The 25,001-nt window shown below is 39.7% G+C and overlaps 1 protein-coding gene across 2 annotated transcripts in view; it reads left to right on the top strand.

Annotated features, from left to right (window-relative positions):
- LOC135110865 (uncharacterized) overlaps positions 1-25,001 on the top strand; it is a 65,632-nt gene that overhangs the window by 3,701 nt on the left and 36,930 nt on the right. For both annotated transcript variants that reach the window (XM_064023484.1, XM_064023483.1), the window contains exons 2-3: positions 5,543-5,688; positions 10,320-10,460. In XM_064023484.1, the coding sequence (XP_063879554.1) occupies positions 5,543-5,688; positions 10,320-10,460 (287 nt within the window). The remainder of the gene's footprint in view (positions 1-5,542; positions 5,689-10,319; positions 10,461-25,001) is intronic.

Below are 25,001 nucleotides of genomic sequence, written 5' to 3'. Positions count from 1 at the left end.
CTTTTCCTGTAAAGTACCAGTTAACACAGGCTTTGTCCAACTGGACCAACCTGTATCAGCATGACCTAAACAAGTGTGTGTCAAAATCTTTGAAGATATAACTCCCCTTGTGACTTCTGGTACTTAGCCAAGAACATCTCCAATAACTTTGCTTCTTCATCTTTCCCTCATTTATTTCAACTTGATTTGCACAACTGTCATCTCATCTAAACCTGAATTCTTCACTCAGACCTTTGCTAAACACTCTACCTTGGAAGATTCAGGGCTTGTTCCTCTCTCTCCTTCATCCTCTGACTACTTCATGCTACTCATTGAAATTCTTCGCAGTGGTGTTTTCCATGCCCTTGCTGCCTTAAACCCTCAGAAGGCGTATGGACCTGATGGGATCCCTCCTATTGTTCTCCGAAACTGTGCCTCTGTACTTGCGCCTTGCCAAGTCAAACTCTTCCAACTCTGTCTATCAACATCTACCTTTCCTTCTTGCTAGAAGTTTGTCCCTCAGACTACTGTTCTATTGCTTTGATTTTGAATCTATCCTCAACAGGAAGATTCTTAAACATCTATCAATTCACAACCTTTTATCTGATGCCAGTATGGGTTCTATCAAGGCCGCTCTATTATTGATCTTCTGGCTTTCCTGAGTCTTGGTCATCCTCTTTTAGGGATTTTGGTGAGACTTTTGCTGTTACTTTAGATATATCAAAAGCTTTTGACAGTGGCACAAAGCTTTGATTTCTGAACTACCCTCCTACAGCTTCTATCCTTCTCTTTGTAATTCATCTCAGGTTTCCTTTCTGACTGTTCTATTGCTGCTGCAGTTGATGGTCATTTTTCTTCTCCTAAATCTATTAATAGTAGTGTTCCTCAGGGTTCTGTCCTGTCACCTACTCTCTTCCTATTATTCATCAATGATTTTCTAAACCAGACTTCTAGTCATATCCACTTCTATGCTAATGATGCCACCCTTCACTTTCCCACGCCTTTTCATAGATATCCAACTCTTCAGGAAGTAAACAGTTCTGACAGGGAAGCACAGAAGGCCTGACTTCTGATCTCTCTAAATTTTCTGATTGGGGCAGAGCAAATTTAATAATGTTCAATACCTCAAAAACTCAATTCCTCCATCTATCAACTTTACAATCTTCCAGACAACTGTTCCCTCTTCTTCAATTACAATTGTCCCCCTCTTCTACAGTAAACATCCTCGATCTGTCCTTTACTTATAATCTAAAGTGCAAACTTAACATTTCACCTCCAGCTAAAACAACTTCTGTTAAGTTTTCTGAGTCGTCTTTGGCAGTTTTTCTCATTCCCCTAGCTGCTAGTACAGGGGCTTTATCCGTCCATTTATGGTGTATTCTTCACATGTATAGGAGGTTGGTTCCACTCATACTGCTCTTTTAGGGTGTGTGTATGGAGAAAGCAGGTTTGCCTGCCCCAACAACCGGCGCCGACCCACACCAAGAATTAAACCATATAAACAAGTGTAGGCGTGCACAGAGGAAGCAGGTTCGAGCATGTCAGTGCCGGCAACTTGTTTCAACCCACTTTCCTGTTTGCTTGGATCATTCTTGCCTGCTCAACTCGCATGGGTGGACGCTACTAAATGGAGAGCAGGATGGAAGGTGAACTTCTGATAGCTAAAGTTTATGAGAGACAGCCATTGTGGAATAAATGAAATAAGCAGCACACCAACAGGAACGTGGTGATATTCTCCAAACTCTTCTCTCTTGTAGTTTATTTCATGTGCTGCTCTTCTTTTTCTCTTGACTTTTGTATGAACTCTATCGAGCAGCATGAAGTCATCATCAGACGACGAGCTCGACATTTTGTATACCCGGCAGATTGCTACTGATGACAGATACTGCCCTCTGTGTCGCTCACTGACCGGGTCGGAACTGGTTACCCGTGTCCTTTGTGAACACCTTATCGCGCTGGTTTCCGGCACTGAACCGCAACGGTAACTTGCTTTCTCTGTGCACACATCCTTAGACAGGATGGAATCAAAAGCTTTTTGTCTTATCAACTTCTCTCCTCTAACTGACTGTCTTCGGCCCTTCTTTTATTGTCTCAATTTTGCATCTTTTACTATCTTCTACCACTACTTTTATGCCAAGCTCTTGTGATCATGCTAACTGCATGCCTCCCCTCCTCCTGTGGCCTCACTGCACATGACTTTCTTCTTTCTCTCAACCCGATTCTGTCCACTTCTCTAATGCAAGAGTTAACTAGTATTCTCAATCATTTGTCCCTTTTTCTGGTAAATTGCGGAACTCCCTGCCTGCTTCTGTATTTCCACCTTCCTATAACTTGAACTCTTTCAAGAAGGAGATTTCAAGACCTGTTTGGGGACCAGCACCTCAGTGAGCCTTTTGTTTTCTTGGCTGGTGCCACTTCTAAATGAAAAAAAAAAAAAACACTTCAAACCTTTTTTCCACTCTAGATTACTTTTTAATTGCTTGTTTAAACTGATTTGTATATAAATAAGAGGAATAAAAAAAAAAAATAAATAAATAAAACCCCCCAAAAACAATAAACCCTCCCCCCCAATTTTTTATTTTTTTTTTAAGCTCGGTTTTTTCAACCCTGACAGGAAGGCCTATAGAAAGGAATGTGAGAGGAAGCTAATGTGAAAGTGAGAGAAGCTAGAATGAGAAGAATCATGTTAAGGCATAGCTTTAAATGTTTTAGTTTTAGCAGTTTTAATTTTTTTGGACTACAATAGACCATTTTGTTGTAATTATGTACTCAATATTATGCATTTTGCTCTTTTTACATTTATGAACTCTATAATGAAATTGTGGTCAATAAACAATCTAATCTAATCTAATCTATCCAAGGGTATAATGATTGAAGTAGGTGCAGAAGTTTGTGGAGAGAGGCATGGTAGTTGAATCAAATACACAGTAGTTTGTAGCTTGATGTACTATGTATTGTAAAGTCACAACCAGAACTGGGCTGTGGACAGCAGTGAGCAACAGTAATTGTAACAGGCACAAAAGCAGTAGTATGGATGCCAAAACCACTGGGGAGGGCTGTGTTAGGATGTATTGTGTTGGCAGGAAGGTAGCCAGCCAGGAGAGGGCCATGTGAGGATGTATTGTGTTGGCAGGAAGGTGTCCTGTTAAGCAAGTATAAGAATCTTGAATGCCTTGGAAGTTGACATGGTTTCTACATGTGAAGGAATTGTTATGTAGCAATGGCTGATTAAAACAGGTGATGAACAAAAGACAGTGCAAAACATAAATATGTAGTAGTGCATAAAAAAAATATTTATGTAAATACAAAATATAAATGAAAATAGAAAACAAATGTGAATGCTAAAATATAAGGAAAGTATTTATTACTTACAAAACATCCTTAATGCTACAATTGGTATGATATAGAATAATTGGAGGAAGTGTATGGTGGATGGCTGAGATTAAGGAAACTACAAGAGAAGAGGAGAACTTGTGAGAAAGTATTACAAAAGAATGTACCAAAAGAGAAAAAGTTAAAAACTGAGCACATGACCTGGAATTGGAAAGTGAAGGAACTGATAAGAGAGAGTTAAAGCATAGTATGTACATGAAGAATTTGGTACAAAGCTGAGTGAAGAGTTCAGTGAGGGTAAGATGTTTTGGAAGAGAGAGGAGAGGAGGGCACATGAAAATGTACAATGGATGAAAAGTACAAAAATGGAAAGAGGATGAAATTCTTGTAGAAAACAAAGAAAAGAAAGTTGTATAGAAAAGGCATTTTGATAATTTAATGAATGAGGAAATAGTAGGGAAAATAGTTGTGTATAAGAAAGGTATGGAAGCAGAGGGAGAGCAAGTGTTTGTGCAGAGAAGAGTTGGTAAGGAGGAGGTAAGGAAGGTAATAGCCAGATCATTATGTGGCAAATTTGCAGGCAGAGAGATGGAATACTGTAAGTGCACAGAACTGTTCAAGGATGGAGTAGAGACAGCTTTAGCATGGATGTTCCTGGCTTGGAGGCAACAAATACTAAATGAGTGAAAGGCAAACATTGCAGGGGTGATGAGTCCAGTAATTGTACGTTTACTTAGTGTGCTACCAAAAATCCGAATTTGAAAGGATGAAAAATTGTAAGCAACCTTCATGGATTTAGAGAAAGTGTACTGTGATATGAATGATAAGGAAGCAGGAATGCTTGTAAAATTATGGTGCAGGAGGAAGGGCACTTGCTGATGAGGAATTTAGACTTCTTATGGGAAGGCAAGTGTTTGTGTATAGTTGTAGAGAGAGCTTGGTGAGAATGATGCTGTAGGTGCAGGGATGTGTGATGTTCCTTTGTTTGTTTAATGCTTTTATGGAGAGGTTGTATGTGGGGGGATGAAAGGTAAAGTAAAAAATGTTGGCATAGGGTTGAAACTGAAACAGAGTGAGGTGGGCTGTCATAGCAGAGAGTGAAAGGGAGTTTCAGAGAGTGATGGGTTCATTCTGTAGTAAAAGTGAATGCAGACAAAAGTGAGATAATGGTTTCTAAGAAAAAGGAAGTGGAGCTGTGGGACTTTAGTAAACCTTATTGGGTGAGTATGTCCACTTAAGAAAGGTGTAAGGTGATTATGGGAGAGTAGAGAAAGTGGGAGACAAAACAGCTTAAGTACATGTCTGTTATAATTATAAAAAGTGCGATAGAGAAATAAGAGAGTGGGCTGTGAAAGGCAGTCATGTCATAAGATCACTGCAAATGTTATAAAAGGGAGAGAAATAAATCTATGGATGTAAAAAGGGGTTGAAAGAATGGTATTTTCCTCCCTATATGATGTATGGATAAGAGAATTTGAGATGGAAAAGGGCATTCAAGAGTGCAGGCTGTGAAAGTGAGTTAAATTACATGGACATGTGGAATGACTAAATTTGAGGAACTGTATGTTACCTGAGTGCCTTTGCTGATGGAGTGAAATGTGGAATGGTGGAATGGATGAAAAGAAATGCAATGAGGTGATTTGGTTACAGTGAGAGAATGAATATTGAGGAGTTTGTAAAAAAAATATGCTAATTGGGAAAAAAAAGCCACTTAAAAGGCACAGTGATTAAACAGTGGGATATAAGTGTGAAAGAGATGCTGGTAGAGATAAAGTGCTTGAACAAGAAAGAAGGGAATGTCTGGGTAAGGAGAGGTGCAGTCTCCTCTGCTGTACCCACTCCTTGGGATGCTCTCAGTCAAAATAGTCCTGATGGAGAGAGGATACTGTTTATTTCTATGGAGGTTCCTGTTTCAGTGGTATTTTTACTATTGGTGATATTTCTTGAATGGGATGAGTACTATATTCATCACAAACATTGTGATTTTGGAAAAAAATATATAGAAGCTTTCATTCCTCTTCATTTACAAAAAAAATGTTTGTTTTATTCTGTAGCATGCATTGAAGTGCAGTATTGCAGGATGGCTGCTGTCTCCTCTTGTCTTTTCTCTTACATTACAGGTGACCTTGTTAGCATATTCACCACCTCAACACTATGATGTGTACACAAGCAGTACAGCGTCAAGACTGATAAAAAAAGAAAGCTAAATAAAGTTCCATCTATGTTTCAGGTAATGCTGGCGACTGCACAGGAAGATGTGAGGAGTTGGAAGATACCCTTGCCTCCATCAGGGAAGATGTAGTGGAGGCACTTAATGCTTGGGTGGTACGCACTCACTCCCTGACCCTCTCCACTGAATATGGCCTCAACACAAAGGTTTGTTTTAGGTTTCATGCTTTCCAATGAGAAAACGTGCATATATCTATTAAAGGGATAAATAAAGTTAAATATTTGAATATATGAATACATTAATGCCAAAATAAGTAATTTTTTTAAAGATTTCTAAGTATTGCATTTAGTTTGCTGTTGAGATATTAAAAGGAGCAGCCTGCAAATTAAAACCACTGTCTATGAACTGCTGAGGAGCCTCTAGCCATCCATCCAGTCATGTCTTGCCAGATTAGTATTGACATTACATCATTAGCAGTCTTGTCACGTATTGACACAATATCATTAGGAAACAGTTGCAATCCTGTCTTGTATTGACACTACATCATTTGAAAATGGTTGCAGTCTTGTCTTGTATTGACACTACATCATTAGGAAATGGTAGCAGTGTTGTCTTGTATTGACACTTCATCATTAGGAAATAGTAGCAGTGTTGTAAGTAATAATGTGGTGGCTCATGACTGTCAAGGTAAGCAGTGTGCTAATCTTGTGGCCCTCTTAGTGAAAAGGACAGGATGGCTACAGGTGCAGAGGGGGCTCCTCCCTTGCACTACTCATCTCATGGTGGACATTTGACTTCAGGAAAGTTTCTGTTGTTGTAAATGGAATTAATATGATGGGAAAGAGAAGGGAAGTAGTGGAGAGGTTTGATCAAAGATAATGGAATGCATTTTGTGAAACAGAAAACACACATCAAAATTTATGGGATGATGGAGTGCTAAACTTGAGTAGAAGTGAGTGAGTTGTAGGAGGAATTCACTGTTTTTTTTTTTTTTTTTTTTTTTTTTTTCATGTTAAGAGGGGCACTGGCCAAGGACAACAAAAATTTTGAAAAATAAAAAAGGTCCACTTGAATGCCAGTTCCAAAAGCTATGTCAAATGGAAAAATCAAACAACAGAAGATAAGTGTCTTGAAACCTCCCTCTTGAAAGAGTTCAAGGCATAGGAAGGAGGAAATACAGAAGCAGGTAGGGAGCTCCAGAGTTTAACAGAGAATGGAATGAGTGATTGAAAATACTGGTTAACTCTTGCATTAGAGAGATGGACATAATAAGTTGAGAGTAAATAGAAGGTCTTGTGCAGTGAGGCCATGGGAGGAGGGGAGGCATGCAGTTAGGAAGATCAGAAGAGCAGTTAACATGAAAATAGCGGTAGAAGATAGCAAGAGATGCAACATTGTGATGATGAGAAAGAGGCTGAAGACAGTCAGTTAGAGGAGAGGAGTTGATGAGACGAAGATCAGCTGTAGCAGGCAAGATGCATCTGTGACAGCTTGAAGAGTCCAGTCTTGAAAGGACAGGAACAGCAGGTATAGCAGGCGAGATGCATCTGTGATAGCTTGAAGAGCCCAGTCTTAAAACGACAGAAACAGCAGCTATAGCAGTCAAGATGTGTCTGTGACGGCTTGAAGAGTCTAGTCTTGAAACAACAGGAACAGCAGCTATAGCAGGCGAGATGCATCTGTGATGGCTTGAAGAGTTGTATAGGACCACAGGCAGTTAGGCAGAAGAAATCTTGACTGAGGCCCTGAAGCAGCTGAAGAAGACACTGTAGACATGGTAGCATAGCAATAACAGGTGGCCCAGGCTTCCAGGATAGCAACAGAGGCTGGAGTAGCTACTGAGTAGGCAGGGCATGAGGGTTGGAGGACTTGAGTAGCTGGGCAGGAGAAGTAAGACAGGGAATGCTTGCATGAAGCCAAGTCAACACCATACCATTGCGGCCACCATATGTACTAGATTTAACTTCTCTGTCTTCTTGTTTGTTGATGTAGAGTTGTGCATGGTGTGCTCAGGGTGCCACAGAGGGTGCAAGGGAAACAAATGTACAAAGACTGCTATGTATTAATATAAACTGTAGTGTACAGTGAGTGCCAGCCTGCTGAGTCTAGGCCCGAGGTTACTCAAGATTCGACTGGGACTGAGGAGGAAGCAAGGTGTGTGGGATATGCCACAGAGATCCTGCCAAAATGACTGAATGGTGAGAAGCCTAGGAGGGTGGCAGACACAGTGCAGGGCTGTGTCTGAACACAATGATACTTGGACAACAGGCTGAATGTTGACAAACTTCCAGCAAGTAGGAAAGGTAGATGTTGATAGACAGAATTGGAAGAGTTTGACTAGGCAAGTGCAAGCACAGAGGCATAGTTTTAGAGAATAGTAGGAGGGGCCCTATCAGGTCTATAAACCTTCTGAGGGTTAAGGCTAGTGAGGGCATGGAAAACATCACTGCAGAGGATTTTAATGGGTAGCATGAAGTAATCATAGGATGGAAGAGAGGGAGGGTGGAACAAGTCCCAAATCATCCAAGGTAGAGTTGTTAGCAAAGGTTTGAGTTAAGAGTTTAGCTTTTAGAGATAGATGAGATGGGATTGGTGCCATCAGATTGAAATAAAGGAGGGAAAAGTGAAAAAGTAAAGTTATTGGATATATTTTTGGTTAGGTGAGTTGGATCTAGAAAGATTTTGACATTTTCTATTGATAAAGTTTCTGGCTAGTTGGAGAACAGACTTGGCATGATTCCAGTCAGAAATATAAAGTGCATGAGATTCAGGTGATGGAAGGCTCAAGTACCTTTTGTGGTAGGATTGGATGGGAAAAACAGAGTATGCATTCCAGTGTCCTTTAAAGTGTGGAGTGGCATAGAGACACAAGAATGGAAAAAGTCCAGGAAAAATATGGCCACTTAGGATGGTAGGAATATTGAAATATAAATATCCATTTGTCTGTGTGTATGTGCTAGTTACTTTGAGAAAAGAGAATGTTAGAAGGGAGATAAGGAAGCTGTGAAATAAGAGACTGGGAATTGCAATGTGGTGCAGCAATCATGAGTAAATTTTGTGGAAATAAGGTATGTGAAAGACATGTTGAGTAACAATAGAGGAGGATAAGAACTATTAATTTGTGCATTGAAATGAAATGCACAAAGTGAATGGATGAAAAGAGATGCATAGTTTGATGACTTGAGTGGGTGAGGTTTGAAGAGTTTCAAAGGTGTACACAAGTGAAATGTGGAAGGATAGTATAAAGGAATACGTACATGAAAGAAGTGCTAATAGAAGGGAAAGGCTTGAACAAGCAAGAAGTAATCTTATAGGGAGAGATAGAAGATCTGCCCTGGTTTGACCACTCCTGTGGTGGGCAATGTGGAAATAGCAAGGAGTGAGAGATGCATGTATTCAACCTATTATTGGGTTCATTGGCTGTGTTACATTGTTTTTTGAGAATATCTTTCTAACAAACTGATGAATTGAAATCATACTTTGAAAAAGCTTGTTTCAGACACTGTTAATTTTTGTCACTATGGTCAAGTAACAAAAGCCACTTGCTTCAGTAAATTTACCACATGTAAGACCCAACCAGCTGCCAGACACATGAAGGCATCAAGTCAATGTTGTGACATCACCATATGTCTTTAGGCTCCGCCCCACTGTTGTGCTTTCCACCACCAGCCACCACTAGCATTACTATGAATCTGCCTACTTACTTTTATCCAGTATTAACCAACTACTGTATTGATGCTTGGGGAGCTTGTTGTTGCTTTCTATGTGACATTGTAGTACATTGTGAATTTATGATATTTACATTATTCTGAATTTCCTGACCTTCCTATGCTTTGATTAAAACTCCCTTCCACTCTTATAATTTACTTGAGAATATTATGCATTTTTATGTTGCTTTCATCTTATTGTAGGTATAGTTTGCAGTACCTGCTGCTTTGATGTCTAGAATGTTCTACTTGTGAAGCAGTGCATCATTTCCAAACATGCATTGTAGATGAAAGAAAAGCAGAGATGATGGGTGTACATATTATGCAGACACAATACTCAGCATAATGTGCATACTCTATTTGTCATCTCTATTAAGAAACATTTCCTCCTCCTCCTCTTCATTGCCATCATTGTTGTAGACGTTGATGGTGAGGGCAATGACTTTCATGAGGCAGCTGTAGTACAGTGCATCACCTTGCACCTGATGGTAGCAGCTGTCTCAAAAAGGGATAGCTAATAGGATCAGTTTTCCTAAATATCATTGTGGTAGTCTGATGACATTGTGAATTCATGGCAGCTGTGTGGGGGTGGAGCCAAGGGAGTGATGTCACAATGTCAGGCAGCTGGCTGGGTCTTACAGGCAGTAAATTTACTAAGGCAGTACCTTTATTATCTATGTTTATTACTTGGACATAGTGGTGAAAGTTAGTGGAGTGTTTGAAACAAACTCTTTCAAAGTATGATCCCAATTCATCAGTTTGTTAGAGAATTATTCATGAAAATTGACAAAATATACCCACCAAAACCCACAGTAGACACCAATGCCTGCAACAGGCATCACGGCTTAAAAAATAGAAAAATAAATAAATGATTAAATAAAATTATATATATATATATATATATATATATATATATATATATATATATATATATATATATATATATATATATATATATATATATATATATATATATATATATATATATATATATATATATATATATATATATATATATATATATATATATATATATATATATATATATATATATATATATATATATATATATATATATAAAACCCATTGGTGTTCCTTTCATCTTTCCTATGACTTTTTTATGATTGCAGAAAACAGGTGACATAATATTTGTAAGGAAAGGTGTTCCACTCCTGTACAGCGGCCCTGCAGATGATGATGAGTACTTGCTGCACTATCTCATCACCAACCCAGAGTCCTCCATTCACACCCTGACTGATGTCAATTTTGAGGTGAGACAAATCTTGTTTTTAGTCATATATTCATCATTACCATCAACATCAACATCACCATCTCTGTCATCATCATCATCATCATCATCATCATTATCATCATCATCATCATCATCATCATCATCATCATCATCATCATCATCATTCTACCTAAAACACATCAGATTTTTCTTTAATATCTTGTGGTTGGACAGTATGTGGCATGCCTACAACCATCTCCCTCCAGTGCCTCAGCCTTGTCAGTGCGAAGTTCTAACAGACCTTCTTGAATGCATGGCATCCATCTCTTCCTTGGCCTGCCTGCTGGATGGCTACCTAGCACTTCTACTCCAATCACTCCCAAATGCCCCCACCACTTTCCTCTCATTTTTTTCTCCTTGTAAGAGGTGCTCTAGCCAAGGGCAACAGAATGGAAGTAAAAGAAAAAGGCCTGCTGAGGTGCCTGTCTTTAAAGAGAACAGACAAATAGATCATCAAAAGTTAAGAGGATAAATGTCTTGAAACCTCCCTCTTGAAAGAGTTTAGTCATAGGTTATGTGCACTGAGAATGCTGGTTTTCTCACACAAGCAGCCCTGGTGCTGACCTGCATTGGCTTTCAATGCTGGTAGGTGATTGCAAAGGATACCAGTAATCTGCTCCTACCAGCATAGGGATGGACACAGTTACTGGTTTATTTATCAGCTGTGATTTACCAGCTGTGTAGTAAGCATGTTAAGCTCATCGTCTGATGATGAGCTAATATTGGTTGAGAGTACTCATACAAAACTTAAAAGGAGAAAATAATAAATACATGAAATAAATTGAAAAAGAAAACAGTGTAGAGAATATCACGCTTTTTAGTGACCTCAAAAGAGACTTGAGAAGATTTTTGGGTATACACTGATGAGCCAAGATAGTTTTGACTACATTCTCAAGATAATTGAGCATTGCCTGGTAAAAAGACATGATATAGTTGACATAGACAGCTTATTCTACCATAAGAAAGACTAGTCATTACTCTCAGGTGAGCTGAAATCAAATTCCTGAATAAATTTAATGTGGTGTTAAATTAATATAATACAGTGGAACCTTGGTTCTTGAACTTAATTAATTCCTGAATGCCATTTGAAATCCAGAGTGTTTGGAAACCGAAGCTATTTCTCCATAGGAATCAATGTAAAATGGATTAATCTGTTCCTGGACACCCATCCACCCTGTCTGAGTGCCTTATGATAGACACTCCCACTGCCAAGATGGCCACTTCACAACATCTCTAGCTCAGAAATTATTTACTCAGATAGGACATATTGAAATAACTTAGTGACATGGAACTCCTCAGAAGATATTGTTTAGGCCGTGCAGGTATTCCCTTTGTCGTCAATATAGTGAGGAAAGCCTTACAGAGTGACGGAGAAGAACAACCCACTTACTGCCAAAATGAAGATGATCATAACACTTAGGCTGCATTTGCACTGGGAGCGAGAAAGCTGGTGAGAGCGAGAGTGTGAAACTTTATATATGACAACCAATGTGGGTAGCTGCACTGGCAGTAGCCAGAGGATGGCATCCCCATGGCTTGAAAGGTGAGAAAGTGAGAAAAGTCAACAGTTTACTTCTCTCACGTGAGTTTGTCAGGTTGGAATGAGCGACATCACAGAGATCATTCTATATTATCTGCTGTCAGATAACAGAGAGCCACAGGTGGCTTAGGATTACTCCTGAGCTGCTGAAAACTGTTTGTTTACATTGAGGCTCTTCAGTGGGATCACAGTTACCATATTTCAAAGGTTGAATTACTGTTTTACACTGTGTCTCTCCTCCAAATACATAAAAATGATGGAAATACTCATAGAAACTAAAATTAGTAACAAACAGCAACTTTTGCTTTGTCTTGTAATATATGAAATCAGGTAATTTTGTTTGAGAACCATAGTATGGTACAGCAACCGAAGCTGTTTGAAAACTGATTTGTTTGAAAAGGGAGGCGTTCGGTAACCGAGGTTCCACTGTATAATGAAATGTACATCTTGCCAAATGCCCACTTGTGTGTGGTGAACAGGCAAGAATGGTCTGGGGAAATGATGATGGCTGGTAGAAGCAGGCTACTTGTGCCAACATGCACAAGCCAGCTTCCTCTGTGCATACTGAAAATAGTTAGTTATAGGAGAGGAGTTGATGAGATGAAATGCTTTTGATTCCACCCTGTCCAAAAGAGCATTGCCTTAAACCACCTCAACCTCTTGACTCTCAGTGCTATATTCTGCTCCTTCGCTCCACATCTTTTTACCTATTCACTGGAGGCCCTCTCTTTCTTCATAGGATCTCAACCATATACTTCATCATTCTCTGATTGCAGTCAACAAACACATCCTCCATCTTCTTTGTTACAGCCCATGTCTCAGAACAAAGGGGCTTTAATATACAGGAGACAGCCTCTCACTCCTTTCTCATCAAGACAAGTAAAGCCAGTGGGCAGAGCTTATTGAGTCTGTGGGTGGAGCTTATGATCAGCAGATACACCCAAAACATTGCAGTCTCCTTTGTTGAGCTATAGGAATTTACCATTTTCTTTTTTGCATACTAGACAAAAAATAAGAAGGAATTGATGGTTTGAGCTATGAAAAGTATATTATAGTTTCCTAAATATGTTATGTAGAGCTATTATCTTTTGCTGCCACAATGCGACAAGTGGATAGGAACTAGACCTGTTTCATTGACTCGTTAGTTTATTCAGTTACGGTCAAACCTGACAAGAATGATTTGGGGATCATAAGTACATATATTGGTCAATACACAGATTATAATTATACCAACAATTACATTCCTTATGGTTCACAACATATATAGTGTCTCAACATCGAAGCCTATAGAACAGTGTTGTGTCTTCAACTTACGTATTTGGAGTCTATTGAACAATCCTGGGTACTTTGCTGTCTGTTTTTTACACCGCTCTACCAGTGACGAGAGTACAGGTCTTCTCACAACAGCAGGTTTCCCTCTGCCTCTCAGCCTAACCAGAGGGATAAAGTGCCCCTCTACTCTGCCAGGTCATAGGGACAGAGGTCAACCTCGGAGGCCCCTTGAGTCAGCACAATTATTCATCTCCCCTTTGTCTTATCTTCCCGTTAATGCTGTCTTGACACCTTGGGATGTAAATATCGGGCCTCAGTACCATCGTACACCATCGCCTTGCTTTACTTCCCATCTTCACTACTACAATTATCTATTTCCTTCCTTTATATGACCTTACGCCTTCTGCGATTATGCCTTCTGGTGGTAACACTCCCCCTGTTGGGCGTTCACGCCCAAATCTTACACGAAAATGTAACTAATTCAATAATTGAAGAATAATGACAATATCATCAAGCTATTGGGCTGAAGTAATCCTTACTTTCTATATTACAACTGTATATGTATGTTAGGCCTACATTAGGTCTCACCAAGCATTGACTTAATTCTCGCTCAGGCCTTCCAAGAAACAGAGTTTGTTTACTGGTTGCATAAACACCTTGTGTGCAGTTCTTACTTTTACTTGACATACAAGACCATCCTCTCCAGGCTCTGTTTGCACCACTGTGCTGAGCTTTCATTGGTTGCGGGGAAGAACTTCATTTGTTATAATAATCAAGTCTCCTTTCCTGAAGTTTCTCAGGCTTGTGTAACCATCGCGAATGTTGTTGGGTACAGCCATCTATGCCGCATACCTTATACGGTGACTTGCATTCCTTGACAGTATGATTGCGACCCAGACATGTATAACAAACTTGTGCCCTTTTAACTGCCGTCCAGTGTTCTGCTGTATTCATGGCGCAGAACTCCCGGCAGGTATACAGTGGGTGTGTATTTTTACAAAGGACACATGGATTCTATCTTTTATTCCTTGTGTCTTGACCTCCATGTGACTCCCTTTCAGCTGTTGCAAGCCCAATAGCTCTTCTCTTCCAGGGTGTCTCATTTCCTCTATTAATATCAGAGGCTTGCTTATCAGTACCCTTTATGTGTTTTCTCCCTCCTTCACAGTTCACTTGACTGCGTCCTGCATTTCTATTAATTCTCGTTTCATAATCATCCAGTAGATTTAGAAGCCATTTAATGCTGGTCCTCAATCTTTTGTTCCGCTCTCTTATGTATTTATGGAACTCATCATCATAAAAACTCAAGGAGTTTCCCAGTGAAGCGATCTGGTATCATTAACATGCTCTCATAATTGTCTAAGTCTGATAGACTTCCAGCAATTTCCAGGTCAGTGGTGCAGTTCCATAATTGTTGTACAAGTTTCTGTATCATCTGGATGTTGTTATCTTTTATTTGGGGTCCCTTCAGAATCTCCCTCACTGCTTCGTCATTGTGTTCCTCGCTGTTTCCTAGTCTGCGTGTCAGCATGTTCATGGCTTCCTGATAGCCTTCCTCAGGACCCATGTTGACATAACCCATCAAGGAATCTTTCAATGAGCCTGTACATGCACTTATTAGCATGTTTAGTTTAGTTGAGGGATCCACTGTGGCTTTATTCACATACTGGTGAAATTGCTTCATGAACAGACTAAATTCTCTCTGATTCATCCGTAAATGTGGGTAAGGGTAGTTTGGGTCTTTCAGTGGTAGTTATTATTTCTTGCAGGCTCTTTGTCCACATGTTTGCGAGCTAACCAGACGTCAGTGTCTTATGCACAGAATTGGATGTCCCTGGCAATTTTGCCCTCGTATCATTCGTGGGAGGTTTGGATGAGTCTTCCTCCCCCTGGTGAAGGCATGTCGTGTGGTCATGTGATCTCATGTATTGCGGATGAGCTAAGCGTTTTGCAGATCACTCTCTGCTGGTGTCTCTGTCATTTACATCTGTATTTGTGGCATCACTATCTGACCTTGATTCCTTTGTTATATATAAGTTGTCAACAGCAAGATATGTAACGAGTGTTCTGTTTGCGTACCACTCATGCACCAAGACTGAGGGTATCTTACTATATAGCATGTGTGCTGTTCAGAGTGTTTTAGCAGTATTTTATTGTGCAACATATGCACCAGCATTCAGGTTGTTTTAACTGTGTAACATATGCACCAGCATTCAGGGTGTTTTACTGTGAAACATATGCACCAGCATTCATGGTGTTTTACTGTGCAATATGTGCACCAGCATTTATGGTGTTTTGTTGTGCAATATGTTCACCAGCATTCATGGTGTTTTATTGTGCAATATATGCACCAGCATTCATGGTGTTTATTGTGCAATATGTTCACCAGCATTCATTGTGTTTTATTGTGCAACATATGCACCAGCATTCATGGTGTTTTATTGTGCAATATGTGCACCAGCATTCAAGGTGTTTTATTGTGCAATATGTGCACCACCATTCATGGTGTTTTATTTATTTTATTTTATTTTATTTTATTTTATTTTATTTTATTTATTTACTTATTTATTTACCTATTTATTTATTTATTTATTTATTTATTTATATTTATTTATTTATTTATTTATTTATTTATTTATTTATTTGTTTTATTATTTTTTTTATTAAGTCTCAAATGGTGATTCATTAACTCACCAATCAAATAGTCTCGTCAGCTCATCAACTCTGTTTCTTAGTAAACCTTTACAATAATCTTGTTCAACAATCATGTGTCACTTTGCCCAAATAATTATAAGTGCATGTAACTAAATCTCGTTCTTATATGAAAACATTGTACACGTGGCGTACTAGTTTTTTCTTGTAGCTGTGTCCAGAATGTTTATACCGCACTCATTGCACTCGTTTTTTCTTGTAGCTATGTCCAGAATGTGTACACCGCACTCAGCGCACTCGTTTTTTCTTGTAGCTGTGTCCAGAATGTTTACATCACACTCATCACTGATTGCTGTTCTCAGTCATGCAAAGTCACTCTCTTTTTCTTTTTTTTATGTAGGAAGGACACTGGCCAAGGGCAACAAAAATCCAATAAAAAAAAAAAAAGCCCACTGAAATGCCAGTCCCATAAAAGGGTCAAAGCAGTAGTCAAAAATTGATGAATAAGTGTCTTGAAACCTCCCTCTTGAAGGAATTCAAGTCATAGGAAGGTGGAAATACAGAAGCAGGCAGGGAGTTCCAGAGTTTACCAGAGAAAGGGATGAATGATTGAGAATACTGGTTAACTCTCGCGTTAGAGAGGTGGACAGAATAGGGGTGAGAGAAAGAAGAAAGTCTTGTGCAGCAAGGCCACGGGAGGAGGGGAGGCATGCAGTTAGCAAGATCAGAAGAGCAGTTAGCATGAAAATAGTGGTAGATGACAGCTAGAGATGCAACATTGCGGCGGTGAGAGAGAGGCTGAAGACAGTCAATTAGAGGAGAGGAGCTGATGAGACGAAAAGCTTTTGATACCACCCTGTCTAGAAGAGCAATGTAAGTGGAACCCCCCAGACATGTGAAGCATATTCCATACATGGACGGATAAGGCCCTTGTACAGAGTTAGCAGCTGGTGGGGTGAGAAAAACTGGCGGAGACATCTCAGAACGTCTAACTTCATAGAAGCTGTTTTAGCTAGAGATGAGATGTGAAGTTTCCAGTTCAAATTATAAGTAAACGACAGACCGAGGATGTTCACTGTAGAAGAGGGGGACAGTTGAGTGTCATTGAAGAAGAGGGGATAGTTGTCTGGAAGGTTGTGTCGAGTTGATAGATGGAGGAATTGAGTTTTGGAGGCATTGAACAATACCAAGTTTGCTCTGCCCCAATCAGAGATTTTAGAAAGATCAGAAGTCGAGCGTTCTGTGGCTTCCCTGCGTGAAATGTTTACCTCCTGAAGGGTTGGATGTCTATGAAAAGACGTGGAAAAGTGCAGGTTGGTATCATCAGCGTAGGAGTGGATAGGACAAGAAGTTTGATTTAGAAGATCATTAATCAATAATAAGAAGAGAGTGGGTGACAGGACAGAACCCTGAGGAACACCACTTTTAATAGATTTAGGAGAAGAACAGTGACCATCTACCACAGCAGCAATAGAACGGTCGGAAAGGAAACTTGAGATGAAGTTACAGAGAGAAGGATAGAAACTGTAGGAGGGTAGTTTAAAAATCAAAGCTTTGTGCCAGACTCTGTCAAAAGCTTTTGATATGTCTAAGGCAACAGGAAAAGTTTCACCAAAATCTCTAAAAGAGGATGACCAAAACTCAGTAAGGAAAGCCAGAAGATCACCAGTAGAGCGGCCTTGACAGAACCCATACTGGCAATCAGATAGAAGGTTGTGAAGTGATAGATGTTTAAGAATCTTCCTGTTGAGGATAGATTCAAAAACTTTAGATAGACAGTAAATTAAAGCAATAGGATGGTAGTTTGAGAGATTAGAACGGTCAACCTTTTTAGGAACAGGCTGAATATAGGCAAACTTCCAGCAAGAAGGAAAGGTAGATGTTGACAGACAGAGCTGAAAGAGTTTGACTAGGCAAGGTGCAAGCATGGAGGCACAGTTTCAGAGAACAATAGGAGGGACCCCATCAGGTCCATAAGCCTTCTGAGGGTTTAGGCTGGTAAGAGCATGGAAATTATCATTGCGAAGAATTTTAATAGGTAGCATGAAGTAGTCAGAGGGTGGAGGAGAGGGAGAAACAAGCCCAGAATCGTCCAAAGTAGAGTTTTTAGCAAAGGTTTGAGCGAAGAGTTCAGCTTTAGAAATAGATGTGATAGCAGTGGTGCCATCTGGTTGAAATAAAGGAGGGAAAGAAGAAGCAAAGTTTTTGGAAATATTTTTGGCTAGATGCCAGAAGTCACGAGGGAGGTTAGATCTTGAAAGGTTTTGACACTTTTTATTAATGAAGAAGTTTTTGGCTAGTTGGAGAACAGACTTGGCATGGTTCCGGGCAGAAATATAAAGTGCATGAGATTCTGGTGATGGAAGGCTTAAGTACCTTTTGTGGGCCACCTCTCTATCATGTATAGCACGATACCAAGGTTTGGAAGGTTTAGGTCGAGAAAAAGAGTGAGGAATGTATGCCTCCATACCAGACACTATCACCTCTGTTATGTGCTCAGCACACAAAGACGGGTCTCTGACATGGAAGCAGTAGTCATTCCAAAGAAAATCAGCAAAATACCTTCTCAGGTCCCCCCAACTAGCAGAGGCAAAATGCCAGAGGCACCTCCACTTAAGGGGATCCTCAGGAGGGAATGGAGCAATAGGACAAGATACAGATATGAGATTGTGATCGGAGGAGCCCAACAGAGAAGAAAGGGTGACAGCATAAACAGAAGGATTAGAGGTCAGGAAAAGGTGTAGAATGTTGGTCGTATCTCCAAGACGGTCAGGAATATGAGTAAGGTGTTTCAGCAATTGCTCTAGGTCGTGGAGGATAGCAAAGTTGAAGGCTAGTTCACCAGGATGGTCAGTGAAGGGAGAGGAAAGCCAAAGCTGGTGGTGAACATTGAAGTCTCCAAGAATGGAGATCTCTGCCAAAGGGAAGAGGGTCAGAATGTGCTCCACTTTTGGAAGTTAAGTAGTCAAAGAATTTCTTATAGTCAGAGGAGTTAGGTGAAAGGTATACAGATAAAGGTATGCACAGATATACACAGATACTATCTATACAGCACAGATAAATTTAGTTTGAGAGTGACTCTGTAGTCATAGCCAGATGGTGGAAAACTTTGAAGATTCAAGAGTGTTGGCATGAGGGCAGGTTAAGTCATTGCACACATAAACGCAACATCCAGCTTTGGATCGAAAATGAGGATAGAGAAAGTAGGAGGGAACAGAAAAGGAGCTACTGTCAGTTGCCTCAGACACGTGAGTTTCAGCGAGGAAAAGAAGATGAGGTTTAGAAGAGGAGATGTGGTGTTCTACAGATTGAAACTTAGATCTTAGACCACGAATGTTGCAGAAGTTAATGAAGAAATAGTTGAGGGGGGTGTCAAGACACTTAGGGTCGTCGACAGAAAGGCAGTCCGATCTGGGGACATTTATGGTCCCCTCCACAGATGGGGACTCCGAGGCTGGTGTAGGAGTCGCCATGATGATTTTGAAATTTTTGAGTGAAGGGTGTGTGTGTTATTAGGTGCTTGTAGTTTTGTGTGGAGGAAGAGAGTTGTCTTTAGAGGGCAGGCTGTGACTGCCCCCTTGTGTTGTGAGACGCAAAGGGAAACGTTCAGTGAGGTCACAGCTGGGTTTAATGATAAGTTCACAGCACCCCCTGAACAGTGCTTTAGACCTCACTGGGAGTAATTATCGTTTTGGCAGGTGTCTACTGCCTCCTCCGCATACCTTGATCAGCAGTGTGACAGAGGTCAGTGATGCAACCACAAGATGGTACATATGCTTTTCTGTAGACTTTATGCAGCCTCGATGTTATTCAAGGTTCTGGCGGGCTGCAGGGTTGATGGGTAGCAGCGCACCTCCTTCACTGTTGCGGGACACCCAACGTCTGACCAATAATCCACTCCCGTCTTCTTTGGCATGCACGGTGTGCACACAGAGTGTTTACATTTGACTTTTGCCGCCACAATGCAACAAGAGGATAGGAACTGGACCCATTTCGTTGACTCCTTAGTTTATTCAGTTATGGTCAAACCTGACAAGAAAGATTTCAGGATCGTAAGTACATATATTGGTCAGTACACAGATTATAATTATAGCAACAATTACATTCCTTATGGTTCACAATGGTCAGTACACAGATTATAATTATAGCAACAATTACATTCCTTACAGTTCACAATGTATATAGTGTCTCAACATCAAAGTCTATGGAACAATGCTGTGTCTTCAACTTACGTATTCGGGGTCTATTGAACAATTCTGGGTACTTTGCCATCCGTTTCCTACACCGCTCTACCAGTGACGAGAGTACAGGTCTTCTCCTCACAACAGCAGGCTTCCCTCTGCCTCTCAGCCTAACCAGAGGGATAAAGTGCCCCTCTACTCTGCCAGGTCATAGGGACAGAGGTCAACCTCAGAGGCCCCTTGAGGCAGCACAATTATTCATCTTCCCTTTGTCTTATCTCCCTGTTAATGCTGTCTTGACACCTTCGGATGTAAACATTGGACCTCAGTACCAGCCTGCACCATCGCCTCGCTCTACTTCCCATCTTCACTACTACAACTAACTATTTCCTTCCTTTATATGATCTTATGCCTTCTGCGACTACGCCTTCTGGCAGTAACATTATCAATGGTATCTATTCCAAACAACCACAATATTGAAAGAAATACATCTGATGTTTCCAGGAGGAATGGTAGTAAAAAGTTTGTTTTTTGTTGTATATTGCATGACAAGGCAGAAACAGTAAAACAAAAATTCAATAATTAGATGCCTTTTAAGTATGCAGTGACATGATATCACACATAATTGTAAATAAGTGCTCTAAAGCCTAATATCACATGGCAGAGAGAGAGAGAGAGAGAGAGAGAGAGAGAGAGAGAAAGTGAATATATATATATATATATATATATATATATATATATATATATATATATATATATATATATATATATATATATATATATATATATATATATATATATATTTTTTTTCTTTTTTTTTTCTTTTTATTTATTTATTTATTGATTGATTGATTTGTAAGTAAGAAAAAGCAGTGTCAATTCCATTAGTAATTATAACTTACAGTATATGTTATTCATATAAATTACAAATGTACATTATTGTCTAATATCACATGGGAGAGAGAGAGAGAGAGAGAGAGAGAGAGAGAGTTCAATTTTATATATTTTCATATAAGGTCAATAAGCAATATGCAAATATATATTCTATTTGAGATTAATCTTGGTTAAGGATAGTATCCCAAGAAAAATCAGCCTACAAGCCATCTTTCACCTGATATACAGTTTACCTGAAGCTTCTCCTTCATCTGTATGCACATGTATATATATGTACATGTATATGCGGACATAATCTTGTCTACCCATATATCCGCCCCAAAGACAGCTTCCCACCTCTCACCCAAGTCCACCTAAGTTGAAAAATACTGTATTATCTGATTTGTATGTATGATTTGTGGTCTAAATCCTGGTGGCATGGCTCAACACCACTACTACTGTCTCTTGTGGTCACAGATGTGGTGGGAGGCCTGGAAGCAACAGCAAAAAACAGGAAGTGAGTAGCAGTACACTGGCATTTCCCTATACTTTCAATGCCCAGCTGGTAATGTTTTGGGTGTAAGGGGGCTAGGGACGATAGTGGACCAATTGTGCATTGGCTTTACATTTGTGACGTCATGTCGACTTCTCCCATTATACCTCCATGCTCAGAACCAAACAGCATTACTGATTTTATGTATGTTTTGAATTCTTTTCCTGTTTTTTCAATGGAGTATTCTTTTTTGGCAGTCTTGCTATCTCTCTCCAATTCCATGTTGTTGGTACCCATGCTCTCACTGTTCTCTCCATTCCAATGTTTCACTTTTTCTATTGCATCACTGTACACTTATATATTCTCTGCTTCTTTCTTTACTGGCAAGTCCCCTCCTTGTTACACATGCTGGATGGCAGAAGCCTAGCACCTTAAATTTTTTAATCCTGAACATCTTTTATGTCACCAATAATTGCTACATGACATGCAAATAATAGAGTTTACTCGGATTCCGCTGCCACACACTCCACAGGGAAATCTTCCCACTCGTATGTTTTGCCATACTTTTGCCTGTTGCCTCATCCACATCTTGACCATATTCACCTTCAGACAGCTTTTTCCATTGTTTGCTTCCAGTCTTTAAATAATTTTTTTACTTCTCCTTTGTCTCAACTGTTAAGACTGAATCATCCACAAACGGCATCTCCCATGAATCCTGTGTTCTTCACTCCTATGTGGCTTCTTTTTAATTACAAATTCATTCAGCAGTCCTACACAGTTCACTAGTGCACTGACATGCAGACAGTATTTTACAATGACCACAAGCAAATCCTATTAGAAATCATTATGGAAAGACTCCAAGATTATAAATAAAAAAAATTGTATCCGTAGATAACCATCAAATAGATCTCTGTATATAATCAAAACTTTTATCTTTACATACATGCACCTTTCTTTTTTCATAAAGCTTTGTTATTATCAATTAATTAATTAGTTTATTTATTATTATTATTATTATTATTATTATTATTATTATTATTATCATTATTATTATTATTATTATTATTATTATTATTATTATTATGTTTACTTTAACATATAAAGGAGGTTAGCACAAAAGTTGAAAAATAAAAGCCTGCTGATTCACTACCAAAAAAGAGAGTTTCAGATGGTTGGCTAGTCTATTTATTCCAGAGAGATTGTAGTATTGTCCTCTGGAATCAGGTAAGAGTCTAAGGAAAGAGGAAAAACATAATTGAAAAGTGGAAGCTCTACTTGATTTTTGGATCAGTAATATGAACAGAATAAGGATGAGAATGGACTCAAAGTTATGTGTAGCAAGGAAGGAGGCATGTACTACAGAAATCCAGTAATCTTGAAAATTACAGTATTAGATAGCATAAGATGCAACATTACAGTGATAACTGAGACATTTTGGACACTCAGTTAAAGGAGATTTGACTAGTCAAAAATCTTTTGACTTCACCATGCTTAGTAAGATGTGTGTGGAGTTGTATTCCACACAAGAATGGATATGGCTCCTGTATAGAGTCAGCAATTAAGACAAGGGAAAAAAAATTGGCTGGTATAATATGGAACACTGAACTTTATAGAATTATTTTAATCAGAGATGAAATCTCCCATCCAAACTTTTTAGAAAAGGATGCATCAAGAGCAGGTAGTATTCTGGAAGCTCATGTTAAGGCCACACTCAGCATTTTCACACACAAAAATAAAATTTTTCAGAACATATTTAGAATTATTCCTTATGTTCTGATTGACTTGTTATAAGTGTACTGGTTACTCCAGTCACATATTTAAAAATAAAAACAAAAGTAAATAAATGAATGCTGAATAAAAAATAAATAAATAACTATCTTCTATTGCAAACTTATTAGGTACAACATTCAGCTGATTTCCATGAAAGGGGAGGGAGTATGATAGATAAAGAATGGCAGATTAATTACTAGGGTTTATACTCTCATGAAAAAATAACTTCCACTCTTACAGACAGAAATGGAAACCTTAACATATTGCAGGCTGAGGAGGGTTCCTATCTACTGACACTTTCCTCTCCTCTGTTTGATAATGGTCAGGGCTGGCTATCTAGCCTACTAGAAACTAAGTTGTGCTTATCTGTGTTGTGTGGTGCTGGGTGGAGGAGTGGGTCATCTTCTGGGAAGTAGCCAGATGGTGTTCTCCTTAGGCAGATAGATGTCAAAGGAAATGGCTGTGTCCATGGGCAAGCTGGTCTCATAGGTTGGGGTGAGGAGGGGCAGCTAATGCCTTTGGAGGGGTGATGCTACCGCCAATCTCTTAGTCCCTTTGCCACTGCTGATCCCCGACTCTTGTCACCACCATTCTTGATGCACCTATAAGTGGGTATTAGATTGTCACTCATTGCTGGGTGCCAGCTGGTCTGGTGTTGTGTTGCCACCCAGTTTGGTGTTTTCCTACTCGCCATGTCCCTGGTGGGGAATCACTAGGAGTTGGCTCACACAGGAGTTTGCAGATTTGCCTGGTTAGGGAGTTGTACCCAGAAAGGGTCAGGAAAGGCTCTGTTGCTGAAGAGTCAGGTTCCTGTATCATTCTGCCAGTGTCTGGCAGCCTGAGATCGGTTGGCATTCCCACCTACACTACTTAACATTACTGGATCCACTTTATTGTCTCCTATCTCATCCCTTACTAAGACTGAAAATCCCTCTCCTTCTCATTCGCCTTCACATTTCTTTGGTTCTTGGGAGGGGGGAATGTCTGTCGGTCCTCCAGGCTGGGTCCAGTGTCCACAGCTCCTCATCTCAGCTGTAACAAAGGGAATGTTGGAGTCAGCCTGTCCTACACTCCCAGGGGCCTTTCATTTCCATTTTACCAAAAGAGGAGTTTCCTAACATTCCTCAATATATCTCTTTGCAGGCCATCTAGTCCTAGTGGATTGCTGCTCTACTTCTTCCTCTCCTTCATCCTTGCGGGGAAATATGAGCTCCTCGGGTTCCACTATTAAAGGGTCTTCCTCATAGTACAGTTTCACTTTGTCTGCAGCTTGTTGCACACATGTACCATCCCACAGTTTCTCCAGGATATACGCACTCCTGTCCTGTAAAACTTCTTTCACTTTGTAGGGCCCTAACCACTTAGGTATCAGTTTCCGTTCCACCACTGATGACGCAACCTCTCTCTTAACCCACACTAACTGGTCCTTTTTTTTTTTTTTTTTCTGATCCTTCATGCTCCCGTATGCCTTATCTCTCCATTTCTGAGACATTTGCCTGATAATATGCCGGATTGCTGCTTGCGCTGATTGCAGATCAGGGTCCTCGTTCACTTTGGGTAGGTGGATGTCTATATTTTAAGGTGGATGTCGAGAGAACATCAGATAGTATGGCTGTTTACCAGTGGTGAATCATGGACTGCATTATTCAACACCTGTTGGCACTTCATAAGACACTCTAGGTGGGTTGGCTTTTACACAAAATGGTAAGCACAGTTTTCATTGTGCAGTGCATATGCTCT

Source organism: Scylla paramamosain, chromosome 21 (assembly GCF_035594125.1).
Source record: "Scylla paramamosain isolate STU-SP2022 chromosome 21, ASM3559412v1, whole genome shotgun sequence".
Lineage (NCBI taxonomy): Eukaryota > Metazoa > Arthropoda > Malacostraca > Decapoda > Portunidae > Scylla > Scylla paramamosain.
Note: the sequence above shows the minus strand (reverse complement) of the source record. Positions and strands in the feature narration are given on the sequence as shown.